At 27.5% G+C, this 15176-nt stretch overlaps 3 protein-coding genes across 4 annotated transcripts in view; 2 read left to right on the top strand and 1 right to left on the bottom strand.

Moving 5' to 3' along the window:
- Positions 1-15176, bottom strand: part of Numb (NUMB endocytic adaptor protein) — a 66223-nt gene that overhangs the window by 36612 nt on the left and 14435 nt on the right. The gene's annotated exons all lie outside the window — the stretch shown is intronic.
- On the top strand, positions 575-4877 carry LOC139809816 (uncharacterized). Its single transcript, XM_071773038.1, has 5 exons — positions 575-727; positions 2885-3034; positions 3217-3336; positions 4031-4303; positions 4528-4877. Exons 1-5 carry the CDS (start codon positions 683-685, stop codon positions 4723-4725), a joined length of 786 nt encoding a protein of 261 aa, XP_071629139.1. The 5' UTR covers positions 575-682; the 3' UTR covers positions 4726-4877.
- LOC139810711 (uncharacterized) lies at positions 8034-11469 on the top strand. Its single transcript, XM_071774493.1, has 4 exons — positions 8034-8160; positions 9702-9851; positions 10553-10834; positions 11051-11469. Exons 1-4 carry the CDS (start codon positions 8116-8118, stop codon positions 11222-11224), a joined length of 651 nt encoding a protein of 216 aa, XP_071630594.1. The 5' UTR covers positions 8034-8115; the 3' UTR covers positions 11225-11469.

Here is a 15176-nt window from a genome sequence, read left to right as displayed (position 1 = left end):
TCAACTTGCATTAAATTTTTAAACAAAACTTGTAGTCAATTATTTGAAATATTTATAATTCCTTTATCAATGTTTTTATGTAATAATTATTGTAAGATTTATTCTAATATGATTTCTCTTTCCACTATTCCACTTCTAATCAACCTTTACAACAGTAGCTTTTTACAGCTTACAATAGCTATATTGCAAATAATAAAAATTATAAATAATATTTATTAATTAAAATGTTATATTTATTTAATAAAATATTATTAAACGTGATATTTTTTATGAAAAATTACGTTACAAAATTCTCTCTCAAAATTCACGTGTTCCATTATTACACAACAAAATAGACTGTTTTAATAGTTCTATAAGTTACATATTCATATATGAGAGGTATCTAAAATTATTATAATCAAATTAGATTAAACATGGATATATATCATAATGTATCATAAAAAAATTAACTAAAATTCTCTTTTGAGTAATGTATTTTGTTCGTCACTACTATTTTTTTACTTAAGCTAATTAGAGTAATTACATATTAATGTAAGTATTGACAGCTTGACAAGTTAATTTGCATATCACCACGATACCTAGAAGTTGGAAGCGAATATCTTATATAAACGCAAATTTTACTTTAAAAATAGGAGTATTATTCTAGAAGTCGCAAGAATAAGTAATACGCCAAGTTAGAACAATGACAAAAATTGCTATCATAAGTTGCATCATCGTAGCTGTTTGCGTAAGTTTCTTGATTTTTTATCTAAAACGGTTGTTTGGATTATAAAAATTTAATATTTATCAAAAATTTTTAAAAATTTTATTTAAGGAGATTGATTGCTCAAATCAATATGATAAGAATTAATTCTTGAGTGACCCTAAAGTCGCACGTCGTTTTTAGCCTATTTTGGTGGCCCTTGAAATTTAAATCAAATTGTATGCCAAAGGATGCAATATGATGGGACGTTAATCTCAAAAAAATTTAAAGTTGAGCATAAGGCTAGTTTTGGAAATAGAGGAGGGTTAAAATGGCCAAGTTCCCAATATTGTCCAAGTACAATAGACACAAAAAGGAAGTTTCTTCTTTGATAATAGTGGTATTTTGAATAAAATTAGTCCGAATAATTCTCTGACCACTTTGTGTGTGTATTAAAAATTTACCTCTTCCACCCCTGTTGCTTACTTTTTTAAATTGGTAAAACTACCCCCAAAAGAAGTTTTTGCTGAATTTCTGAAAAATGGATAAAGATACAAAAAAATGTTTTGAATAGAAGTTGTTTGTCTAGGAATTCTGCACAAAAAAGGTATGTTTTATTTTTTTGCAAGACTCACTCTTTGGCCGAAAACTGTGCCAAAAAAAAAGAGAATTTTTGAAAATAAAAGGAATCTTCTTAAGGAACTATCATTACAAAAATAAGTGTCGATATTTTAAGATATACAATAATTGTAAAAGGATTTTAATTATCTTAAGTATTGCAAAGTGTGATATTTACATCACATATGATATTTAAAGCATCTTATATCAAAATATTTAAGATAACGCAATACTTAAAATAACTAAAATCCTTCTACAATTATATCTCTTAAAATATTAACACTTATTTTTATGATGCTAGTTCCTTAAGAGAAAATTCCCTCTATTTTCAAAAATTATCTTTTTTAGGTACAGTTTCCGGTCAAAAAGTAAGTCCTACAAAAAAATGAAAGAAACCTTTTTTATGCAGAATTCCTAGACAAACAACTTCTATTGTAAACATTTTTTCGTATCTCTATCCGTTTTCCAGAAATTCAGCAAAAACTTTTTTTGGGGGTAATTTTATCCCTTTAAAAAGTTAAGCAACAGGGATGGAAGAGGTAGATTTTTAGTACACAGTGGTCAGAGAACCATTCGGACTAATTCTATTCAAAATACCACTATTATCAAAGAAGTTTTAACTTCCTTTATGTGTCTATTGTACTTGGACAATATTGGGAACTTGGACACTTTAACCGTCCCGTATCTCCAAAACTAGCCCTATGCTCAACTTTAAATTTTTTTTAGATTAATGTCCCATCATATAGCACCCTTTCGACACCTGCTCCGCAATGTGTGAAGACAACCAACCTCCTTAATATTTATTTTATAACTTATAAATTGTGATATTCTCTCTCTTTCTCCCTCCCTCCCTCCCTCCCACCCTTCCTCCCATCCTTCCTAGAATAGAATAGGTCACTACTTGACACCGTACAGTAGACAAATAGTTATAAGGCGATTATTGCACCGCATTTTGAATATTATGCAACAGTGATTGTGGAGATGGACGAGACGCAAATTAAAAAACTACAAGTGGCGCAGAACAGAGCTATGCGAGTAGTTTTGCAATGTAAAAGAAATACCAGAGTGGAACATATGCTGGAAGCCTTGCAATATATGTCAATAAGACAGAGAATATATTATAATACATGTATATTTATGTCTAAAATATTAGGAGGTTATCTAACACATATGTTGAAAAATAGGCTAGATTTAGTAGGTAAAAGTAATCAGAGAGACAAGACAAAAGGGTAATATAACTGTACAGTTGCGAAAAACGTGTGAGGCACAAAGGAGTGTTTTTTATAAAGGTATTAAAATGTATAATGATTTACCTACAGAGGTAAAGCAATGTGATAGAGTAAATAAATTTAAGAGAATGTTGAAAGATTATGTTACACACAATGTTGCGAGATTGTAATGTGCTGTATATTTTATGTATATAAATAGCCGAGAAGGCCAATAAAGATTAATCATCGTCATCCCTCCCTCCTTTCCTCCCACCCTCCCGCCCTCTCTCTGTACTATTTAAAATAATTATATATATATATATATGTCTATATGTCACATATTGATATATTGATCAAATTATTTATTTAATTCTAGGTTTTTCAAACAGCAGGAGCTGGAATTTTTGATACATCGGGGCTAGATTCCATATTGGGTGGTGTGGGAAGCGGAATTACAGATGCGCTTGGAAATGTAAAAAAGACGGAACAAGAGATCGAAAATCGTGGAAAGGAATTAATTTCTGACGTAAGATTTAATTTAAATTTGACTATCAAAATGTAAAACATAAATATGAAGTCGTATAAATAAGTTATATATATTTCTATATTATTCCATATTCAGAAATAAATAGTTTTAACTTTAATTTACACTGCGGAGCAAAAATATTACATTTTATATATCAGCTTATTAAATTATATTCGTAAAAGGGTACATCGGGACTAGATTCCATATTGGGTGGTGTGAAAAGCAGAGTTACAGATGCGCTTGGAAATGTAAAAAAGGCGGAACAAGAGGTCGAAAATCGTGGAAAAGGATTAATTTCTGACGTAAGATTTAATTTAAATTTGGCTATCAAAATGTAAAACATAAATATGAAGTCGTATAAATAAGTTATATATATTTCTGTATTATTCCATATTCAGAAAGAAACAGTTTTAACTTTAATTTACATTGCGGAGCAAAAATATTACATTTTATATATCAAATATTTTATTAAATTATATTCGTAAAAGTTATTATATATTCAATCCATTTTTTTATTCAACTATACATCCAATTATATTTTTAAACCGTTATATTTATATTTAATACACATGGTTTCAAATGGTTAATCTGTACCATTAAAAATAAAAGCAAAAATAAATAGAAAAATTCAATCGTATATCAATGTTGATAAACATAGATATTACAGATAAGTAGCATTCATAAAATTACAGTAAAAATGCAAAGACTAATTAGATGTCCACTTTCATAATCTCATGATGTCATATGATTTATAACAAAGTTTATAATAATAAAAAAAAACAGGAAAATGTTAATCTCCTTCACAAGAAGTAGGTATTAAATATCTATTCAATTACTGGTATTTTTAATAAAATTCTATACTTCAGTTTATTTATTTTATGATGCAATACCATTGAGCCTCATAATATCTTTAAAAAATTGATTTTTATGAAGAAAATTTTAATGACAATGCTCCAAAGTTACATGCTGCTAATTTTTAAAAATTTATGTTGACAGATACAAAATAAACTTGAATCTCAACTTCAGACTTCTACAGGATGCACTAGCGTATACAGCGATGCACAACAAATGATCAATAATTTAATAGCGGCTTTCAAAACCTGCATTTCAACTGAAACACAAGCTGACAGTAAAAACATTCAAAAATTGTCCGATGCAGTAAAAAATCTGACAGGCGTTCTATTAAAAAGTTTTCAAGATGCTGTAAGCTGTTTCCAAAAACTCGTAATTCCTTGGGAAATAACTCAAATAGGTCAATGCTTCATTACAGTAAGTATATGTCAATTAATTCTTATGTCTTAATTCTTAAATAAGCACTCTTATTATAACAAATTTGTAAATATTTCTTATAATATATAAAACAACGCCAATAATATTAAATATGCTCTTGCATTCTAATGCATTGAAAACTTTTACCAAACATGCATACCAAACTTTGATTAAATTACAATTTTTTAAAAGACTGTTTAAAAAAACCTAATATACTTTTTCAGATTCCGCAAGACCTTATTGAAATACCTGCCATAATTGGGAAAGCTGTGCTTGCTGCAAATGAACTTGATCTATTTTTACCAGCTGTGGGAATATGCTTTCAGAAAGAAGTTATGCAATCAGTCCCTTCAAATGCTGCTAAACTCGTCAAAGACGTGCAACAATGCTTCACAAATGTTCTTCAACCACTTAATTCGTAAATCATTTATTGATTAATGTACTTCTATTTTTAACTATGTATGTATATATATTACAATATATACATATATATGTATATATATACATATAATATGTATGTATATATTGTAATGTAATAAATATATGAATTATATATACATATTACTACTGTGAATGTATTGTATGATACAAGATTCTTTTCTCACACTGCACATATATTTTCCAAAATATAAAATATAATCAATAAATAATAACATTTCTGTTATGACAACCTAATTAAAAAATTAAATTATATAGAATACCATGGTATACATCACAGATAATTATACAAATCTGAAGAGCTTAAATTGATTAATTTTATTATGTTGCATTTCAATAGATCGTTTAAGAAATTATATATTTGCTCAATAAAAGCAAAACTTTGCTCAAAGAATTTTTTTATAAAATTTAATAAAACGAGATTTTAAAAATATATATACAGTTATCAAAGGTAATAACAAAATATATACAACTAATTTAAGAAATAAAATTTTAATAATAAAAGCGCCTTAGATATAATCAGTAAATGTAAATGTGTGATTGACAAACAAAAGAGAAAGAGTAAAATAAAGGGAGAATGTGAGAGTATCTGGCAGAATAAAAAAGAGCGAGAAATAAAAATTGGAAAAATGCACAATCAAACATACCACGACCAAACGACATATCTCCGAAACTTTGACCAGCTATAATAAACAATGCCTTCAGGATAAATGAATAATTTTCATTTAAATCGACTAAATCTAATGTAGTCTAACGCAGAATTACCATTTATTTTAAGATAATTTACTTTTAATATATTCTCATATATTTCGAAAGTTGTCATACACAAGTTCTTTCAGTTATTAATAAATATGTCATAATAACATTTTTAACGAAAGACTTTTGAAATAAAATAAACCACTGCATACATCTAGAATAGCTGCATTAATGGCAAACATCGCAATATTAAAATTATTTAAGAATATTTTTGCTACCTTATCATTACTATATGTAATCGCTGCCTATCATTCTCGCAAATTTAATTATCAATGAAAATAAAATTTATTCAATAAATTTATAATTCCCACATTACTCAATATTATGGAATACCACAGAAAATATGAAGAACGTCCTGTAATATTTAAGAACTATAATTAAAGGTAAATTTTACTATCTGAGAATATGAGATTAATAAATAGAGATAATTAATTTGACTGGCAAATGGCAAAAAAACAATAGAATGTAAGAGAAAGACAGAATAATAAAATAAAGAATAAAATAATAAGATTAAAAGAATGAGTATAGATTTTTATATTAACAAATTAATAAACAGCTATTATACGGGACAGGCGCGGTAATACGTGGTGCTCAAGTAAAGAAATTAATAGTTACAGAAGTAACGAATTACAATGTATATAATATACTAATATACATATACATCTATTCCAACTTGATAAACTGCGCGCCGATTATTTGTCGGACTTGAAACACAGCTATCGTTGGAACATTAATATCCTTCCCTCCCTGGAATTAAATCGACGCGACTTAATTATTTTAAAAAACTTTAAAGAATTTATTGCAAAAAATATTATCTCAGCCACGATTCGAACCTGGAACCTTCCTTATTCCGTGAATTGCGTCGATTTAATTCCGGGGAGGAAAGGGTATTAATGTTCCAACGATAGCTGTGTTTCAAGTCCGACAAATAATCGGCTCGCAGTTTATCAAGTTGAAATAGATGTATATCATATACATTGTAATTCGTTACTTCTGTAACTATTAATTTCTTTACTTGCGTACCGTACCACGTACTGTACCTGACTCGCGTACAGCTGTTTATCAATTAGGTTGAAATTTTCACGAGTCTAATGACATATTTGATTTTAATATTAGATATATATATATATATAGTAAAACAAAATAGTACTCATTGTCAGTGATTTGTCAAGGAAAAGATATTGATAAATACATTAGCATGTATATACATTCAAACATAAATATCGACAGTAATGTAAGATACGTTGTAAGAATACTTTGAGCTGAAATTGTCAATTCTATCGATATTACAAAATAATTTACATACAACCAATTAACTTTGTCGTTGCAAAGGTTAAAACAGAGCAACGTATATACTCCATGCATGAAAGAATTTTATAACGTTATCAAGAATTATGATACACGTGAAGAGTTGCAAATTCATACAAATTGTAAAATACGTACTTCATGCAAATTTCGAACAATAACTGCACCAGAGACTGCTGAGTCATTTACATTATACTGTAATTTCTTCTATTAGTGACATTAATTAAAGATTATTGTATAAAATTATAAACATTTCAATGTTTGGCTTATTACATTTATTACACAAATTGTTTGAATTTACGGAAATGTGTCACTGAGAAAAAAATTAACATGTTCAATGCGCATGACGCGGTTCCGCGCTATTGCATACTTTTTAGCAATGTGCATGGATCCACGTCTACGAAAAAAAATTACGTGTCTTTGGTATAATATAGTGATAAAGACATATACATGTCTATATGTATAATTATAGACATTAAAAGGTCTATATACTTAATGCTGATCAATAATACAATATATACTTTCAAAAATCTTGTTTTAGTACAGTTTTTGATGAAACCAAAAGAATTTAAGAGCAATTAACATATCAATAATTTTGGTACTTACATAAAAAATAATTCCTCAAAGAAATTTCAACTTGCATTGAATTTTTGAACAAAACTTGTAGTCAATTATTTGAAATATTTATAATTCCTTTATCAATGTTTTTATGTAATAATTATTAGATTTATTCTAATATGATTTCTCTTTCCACTATTCCACTTCTAATCAACCTTTACAACAGTAGCTTTTTACAGCTTACAATAGCTGTATTGCAAATAATAAAAATTATAAATAATATTTATTTAATAAAATGTTATATTTATTTAATAAAATATTATTAAACGTGTGATATTTTTTGTGAAAAATTACGTTACAAAATTCTCTCTCAAAATTCATGTGTTCCATTATTACACAACAAAATAGACTGTTTTAATAGTTCTATAAGTTACATATTCATATATGAGAGGTATCTAAAATTATTATAATCAAATTAGATTAAACATGGATATATATCATAATGTATCATAAAAAAATTAACTAAAATTCTCTTTTGAGTAATTTATTTTGTTCGTCACTACTATTTTTTTACTTAAGCTAATTAGAGTAATTACATATTAATGTAAGTATTGACAGCTTGACAAGTTAATTTGCATATCACCACGATACCTAGATGTTGGAAGCGAATATCTTATATAAACGCAAATTTTACTTCAATAATCGGAGTATTATTCTAGAAGTCGCAAGAATAAGTAATACGCCAAGTTAGAACAATGACAAAAATTGGTATCATAAGTTGCATCATCGTAGCTGTTTGCGTAAGTTTCTTGATTTTTTATCTAAAACAGTTGTTTGAATTATAAAAATTTAATATTTATCAAAAATTTTAAAAAGTTTTATTTAAGGAGATTGATTGCTCAAATCAATATGATAAGAATTAGTTTTTGAGTGATCCTAAAATCGCACGTTTTTAGCCTATTTTGGAGGCCCTCGAAATTTGAATCAAATTGTATGCCAAATGATACTATATGATGGGACATTAATCTAAAAAAAATTTAAAGTTGAGTATAGGGCTAGTTTTGAAGATACGCGCAATTAAAGTAGCCAAATTTTCAATATTGTCCGCAAGTACAATAGACACAAAAAGGAAGTTAAAACTTCTTTGATAATAATGGTATAATATTTTGAATAAAATTAGTCCAAATAGTTTTCTGACCACTGTATTAAAAATCCATCTCCTCCACCCCCGTTGCTTACTTTTTTGAAGGAGTAAAACTATCCCCAAAAGAAGTTTTTGAGGAATTTTTGAAAAACGGATAGAGATACGAAAAAATGTTTTAAATGGAAGTTGTTTGTCTAGGAATTCTGCACAAAAAAGTCTGTTTCATTTTTTTGTACGACTCACTCTTTGGTCGGAAACTGTGCCAGAAAAAAGAAAATTTTTGAAAATAAAAGGAATCTCCTCTTACGGAACTATCATTACAAAAATAAGTGTCGATATTTTAAGACATACAATAATTGTAAAAAGATTTTAGTTATCGTATTGCGAAGTGTGATATTTGCATATAATATTTAAAGCATCTTATATCAAGATACTTAAGATAACGCAATACTTAAAATAACTAAAATTCTTCTACAATTATATCTTAAAATATTGACACTTATTTTTGTGATGATAGTTCCTTAAGAGATTATTCCCTTTATTTTCAGAAATTATTTTTCTTTAGGTACAGTTTCCAGTCAAAGAGTAAGTCCTACAAAAAAAATGAAAGAAACCTTCTTTGTGTAGAATTCCTAGACAAACAACTTCTATTGTAAACATTTTTTTCGTATCTCTATCCGTTTTCCAGAAATTCAGCAAAAACTTTTTTTGAGGGTAGTTTTACCCCCTTAAAAAGTTAAGCAACAGGGATGGTACAGGTAGATTTTTAGTACAGTGGTCCAGAGAACCATTCGGACTAATTCTATTCAAAATACCACTATTATCAAAAAAGTTTTAACTTCCTTTATGTCTATTGTACTTGGACAATATTGGGAACTTGGACACTTTGACCCTCCCGTATCTCCAAAACTAGCCCTATGCTCAACTTTAAATTTTTTTTAGATTAATGTCCCATCATATAGCACTCTTTCGCCACCTGCTCCGCAATGTATGACGACAACCAACCTCCTTAATATTTATTTTATAACTTATAAATTATGATATTCTCTCTCTCTCTCTCCCCCCTCTCTCTCTCTCTCTCTCTCCCTCTCTCCCTCCCCCTCCCCCTCTCTCTGCACTATTTGAAATAATTATATATATATATATGTCTATATGTCACATATTAATATATTAATCAAATTATTTATTTAATTCTAGGTTTTTCAAACAGCAGGAGCTGGAATTTTTAATACATTGGAGCTAGATTCCATATTGGGTGGTGTGAAAAGCGGAGTTACAGATTCGCTTGGAAATGTAAAAAAGATGGAACAAGAGGTCGAAAATCGTGGAAAGGGATTAATTTCTGACGTAAGATTTAATTTAAATTTGGCTATCAAAATGTAAAACATAAATATAAAGTCGTATAAATAAGTTATATATATTTCTATATTATTCCATATTCAGAAATAAACAGTTTTAACTTTAATTTACATTGCAGAGCAAAAATATTACATTTTATATATCAGATATTTTATTAAATTATATTCGTAAAAGTTTTTATATCTCAACCCATTTTTTTTATTCAACGATACATTCAATTATATTTTTAAACCACTATATTTATATTTAATACACACGTTGATTTCAAATGGTTGATCTATACGATTAAAAATAAAAGCAAAAATAAATAGAAAAATTCAATCGTATATCAATGTTGATAAACATAGATGTTACAGATAAGTAGCATTCATAAAATTACAGTAAAAATGCAAAGAATAATTAGATGTCTACTTTCATAATCTCATAATGTCATATGATTTATAACAAAGTTTATAATAAAAAAAAAACAGGAAAATGTTATATCTCCTTCACAAGAAGTAGGTATTAAATATCTATTTATTCAATTACTAGTATTTTGAATAAAATTCTATACTTCAGTTTACTTATTTTAGAATGCAATACCATTGAGCCTCGTAGTATCTTTAAAAAAATTGATTTTTATAAAGAAAATTTTAATGACAATGCTTCAAAGTTACATGCTGCTAATTTTTAAAAATTTATATTGACAGATACAAAATAAACTTGAATCATCCAAATCTCAACTTCAGAATTCTACAGGATGCAAGAAATTATACAGCAACGCACAAGAAATAAGCAATAATTTAATAATGGTTTTCAAAACCTGCATGTCAAATGGAACACAAGCTTACAGTGCAGACATTCAAAAATTGTCCAATGTAGTAAATAATCTGACAGGCCTACTAGGAAAAGGTTATCAAGATATTGTAAGCTGTTATCAAAAACTCGTAACTCCTTGGGAAATAACTCAAATAGGTCAATGCTTCAGTACAGTAAGTATATGTCAATTAATTTTTATCTGTCTTAATTCTTAAATAAGCACTATTATTATAACAAATTTGTAAATATTTCTTATAACATATAAGACAACGCCAATAATATTAAATATGCTCTTGCATTCTAATGCATTAAAAACTTTTATACCAAACTTTGATTAAATTACAATTTTTTAAAAGACTGTTTAAAAAAAACCTAATATACTTTTTCAGATGACGCAAGACCATTTTAAAATACTACTCAAAATGTGGAAAGCTGTGCTTGATGCAAATAAACTTGTTGAAATTTTCCCAAGTATAGGAACATGCTTTGTGTCAGCAGCTCTGCAATCAATTTCTTCAAATGCTGATAAACTCATCAAAGACGTGCAACAATGCTATACATAAATGTTCTTCAACCATTTAAATCGTAAATCATTTATTGATTAATGTACTTCTATTTTTAACTATGTATGTATATAATATTACAATATACATATATATATATATACATATATGTATGTAGATATTGTAATATAATAAATACATAAATTACACACATTACCACTGCGAGTGTATTGTATGATACAAGATTCTTTTCTCACACTGCACATATATTTTCCAAAATATAAAATATAATCAATAAACAATAACATTTGTTTTATGACTACCTAATTAAAAAACTAAATTATATAGAATATATAGAATTATATGGTACATTACAGATATAATACATTACAGATAATTATACAAATCTGAAGAGCTTAAATTGATTAATTTTATTATGTTGCATTTCAATAGACCGTTTAAGAAATTATATACTTGCTCAATAAAAGCAAAACTTTGCTCAAAGAATTTTTTTACAAAATTTAATAAAACGAGATTTTAAAAATATACACAGTTATCAAAAGTAATAACAAAATATACACAACTAATTTAAGAAATAAAATTATATTAATAGAAGCGCCTTAGATATAATCAGTAAATGTAAATGTGTGATTGACAAACAAAAGAGAAAGAGTAAAATGAAGGGAGAATGTGAGAGTATCTGGCAGAATAAAAAAGAGCGAGAAATGAATAAGTAAATGAAAGAGTAAACAAGAAAACACACATCCAAGAGAAAAATATCACGGAGTTGTGAACATCGTGTATGACACAAAACAGTCGGATAGGTGCTGCACAACGACGCGACCAAGAACCGATCAATGTCACCATTGAACCACAACGTTCGTATTGTTTTCATTACAGGAGGCTACACAATAATTAGACTGTAAAAGAAACATTTGTTTTCTCACGTTAACCGTGTTGATGTCAATCAAAAGGCACTTTAATAGCACGTTTCGATGAAATTTATATTCCATGTTATAGACAACGGTAATTCTTTCTTCGACAATATCCTGTCATTTTGCGTACATGAAAAATATCACAAACATGGTAATTGTGTACTGAAAGAAGTGAACCAAACACTACTGCTCCTGGTGATCGCTACATGATTACTCATCAATAGCTGAGTAATTGTATTAATTATAATAATGTCACTCACGGCAGGAAAGCACCAGAAAGCAGTAAAAGTGATATGAATTGTGAATGCGTCATAGAAAACAGGAAGTGCAAAAAAATGTAAAATATTTTCAGGAAAGTGAAAAATGATCCTGAAATCGAAAGTATATGCTATCGCATAATTAATGACTAGCAATTCCTCATAATCATTACTTAAAAACAAAAAAAAAGAGACTGTTGACACAACTTTTGCTCTATTCTAAATGATTTCACCAATTATTATATGTACAGGGTATTTTAGTGGCCAAATTGCGCCATCAGTGTGTTCTATAAATAAAAGTAAGAAAAAATGTTATATAAAATATATAAGAAACTGTCATACCGTTTGGTAATATGTTAAAAAAAAAATTGTCAGAAATCTTGTCATTTATTTATGTGTGGTTACAATACCTAATAATAGATATTATGCCAATCTTAAATGCCTTTCCTTGAATTTGAATAATTAACTGGCTCTTTTATACATACATGTCAAGGTTTCCTTTTAATAGCGCGTACGTTTCATAAAATCAAACCATCTAGTAGTTAGCAGTGCCACTATCTATAGGTAAGTAACAAAAAAAAATTTATTATAGTAACAAATTGACATTTTTTTTTTTTAATTTATTTGGCAAAATTTTTCTATTATCCCTATGAAACTAATTCTGCTGTAGCATTGGATAAATTAAAAAATTATTTATAATAGCAGAATTTAGTTAGTTTCTTCTAAAATATGCAATAGCAATAATAATTTTACACACATACAAAGGCTGCGATTTTTATTTTTTCATATTTTTGTCATATACCTATATATTTAGAATAATTAGAATTAAAGGTAAGTAAGCGTATAATATAATAAATAAGTATATAAGATATATAATATAATTATACATATTAATATTACCTATAACAGATTTACAGATTGTTATTTAAATATATGTATTTATTTTTTAAATAAAATAAAACGTCTCACGTCTATCACGGTTCACGATATTTTCACAGTAAACCTTTAATTATATGAATAAACATTTCAAAATACTTCTAAAGCAATCGTGGACAAAGCGCTTTGTTAACAAAGTTGCAGCAAGAACTGGCAACAAAGCGAAGCATGAATGAAGTTCGTCAACCTCCTGTTCGAGTCATATCTTTGTCACTGCACAACGCCTTAGTGCAATCAAACCTATCTACACCGCATCATAGGAACGAATGGTTGCCTATAACACAGCGCGTAACGCCTTAGCATCTGCTTATCACACACGTCTCTATATATAAATAAATATTTCAAATTTATTTATATACATTTATGTAAAATATTATTTTTCAACATTACTTTAGTAATACAAAATTTTTACGTTCTTCTCTTTATTTAAATGGCATCATATTGCACAAAAAAATAAAAATATCTTTTCTTTAACTACATTTGATTAAATGAGATTTCTTTAATTTAAGTAAGAAATATTATAAAGATGTCTGTATGACGTCTGTATTAATAATAATCCACAGCTAGATTTTTATTAAAGATAAGCTTTTCATATTAAAACAAAAGAATTAAAGAAGAATGTAATAATTAAGGTAGAAGTATCTTTTTTGTTTAGCACATATATATAAGACCCCGTTTAATCCATTTCAGTGCTATTTGTCTCAACTCGTTTTCTTAAGTACAGTCAGTAATTCTCGAAAAGAAGATGGTTCGTGATGATGAGAAAATGCCATCTCAGGCACGCTCGTACTCAAGGATCCTTTGAGATTAAGCATTTTTCTTTTTAACAAAAATTGTATATCAGCATCTTCTTCAAATACCAATTCACGTTTATCACTAATTTTAAAGAGAAAGAATCTATCATTAAGAACTCGAGAATAAAAGTGCAACTTTCTAAGATAACTCTATCAATCGTTAGTATTTATTTTATATATATGTATCAAATAAAACCTATAAAACATGTTCCAAAATATGTTCCACACATATTAAATCGATATCGAATATCAATTTCTTTGTTTTTCATAAAAATCTATTTAATTTCTTTAATTAAATTTTTTTAATTGTAATAAAAAATTTTAAAAACCTCTTAAATCTTAATAAGTACTATTTATTAAATTTTAATATTTTATAATAAACACTTTTGATTAAATTTTTTGACATCACATATGATCCACATGTTGTTTAAAAAAATTTACAAATTTTTCTACGTTTCTTTACGTTTAATTCATTTTTGGAAAATTTTAATTTTTTTTTTCTCTGTTATTGCAAGTGCACCGGTATGAACATTAAAACAAAGCACCACATACATTCTGCGTCTGCACGACAGTTTTACAGTATTACCAAGAACTGTCGTGAACGCGAGTATATGAAACCGCAAATCCATGCAAACCACGAGATATGGTTACAAAGTCGGCGTCGAGTTGATAAAACGCAAATCTACTCACTCGCTGCGTGTAAATGTTCCATTAATTCTTGTTAGTACGAAAATAGCAAAATAAACAAAATACATTGGATTTTCAGTTCTTTGTTTTGTGAATTATATTATTTTAACAAATTTAAATTTTTTATCAGTTATTTTATGTAATGTTTTTATCAAACAAAACTTATTCTTCGAGTATAGCACATAAATTGATAAATAAAAAGTAAAATGGCATCATGAAACCGTCACAAACAATGAAATTAATGATTTAATCCAATGTAGATAAATTGTTTCTCAAACGTCCATTTATCCAGCGATTCACACATCTGTCTTAATCTATAGTTTCAACACATAAACAATTAAAATCGACGTTTTGAGCAATTTGAATATTGTTAGGAATTATTATAACTATTCACAATGCCTCA

The sequence above is a fragment of the Temnothorax longispinosus genome, chromosome 3, assembly GCF_030848805.1.
Source record: "Temnothorax longispinosus isolate EJ_2023e chromosome 3, Tlon_JGU_v1, whole genome shotgun sequence".
Taxonomy (NCBI): domain Eukaryota; kingdom Metazoa; phylum Arthropoda; class Insecta; order Hymenoptera; family Formicidae; genus Temnothorax; species Temnothorax longispinosus.
Note: the sequence above shows the minus strand (reverse complement) of the source record. Positions and strands in the feature narration are given on the sequence as shown.

What these genes read in the sequence shown, in the direction of transcription:
- LOC139809816 (XM_071773038.1), top strand. Translation starts at nt 683, where the DNA reads ATGACAAAAATTGCTATCATAAGTTGCATCATCGTAGCTGTTTGC. An exon ending in GAAAGGAATTAATTTCTGAC is followed by an intron (nt 3,035 to 3,216) that starts GTAAGATTTAAT and finishes TATTCGTAAAAG; the next exon opens with GGTACATCGGGACTAGATTC. An exon ending in TAGGTCAATGCTTCATTACA is followed by an intron (nt 4,304 to 4,527) that starts GTAAGTATATGT and finishes ATACTTTTTCAG; the next exon opens with ATTCCGCAAGACCTTATTGA.
- LOC139810711 (XM_071774493.1), top strand. Translation starts at nt 8,116, where the DNA reads ATGACAAAAATTGGTATCATAAGTTGCATCATCGTAGCTGTTTGC. An exon ending in GCATCATCGTAGCTGTTTGC is followed by an intron (nt 8,161 to 9,701) that starts GTAAGTTTCTTG and finishes ATTTAATTCTAG; the next exon opens with GTTTTTCAAACAGCAGGAGC. An exon ending in TAGGTCAATGCTTCAGTACA is followed by an intron (nt 10,835 to 11,050) that starts GTAAGTATATGT and finishes ATACTTTTTCAG; the next exon opens with ATGACGCAAGACCATTTTAA.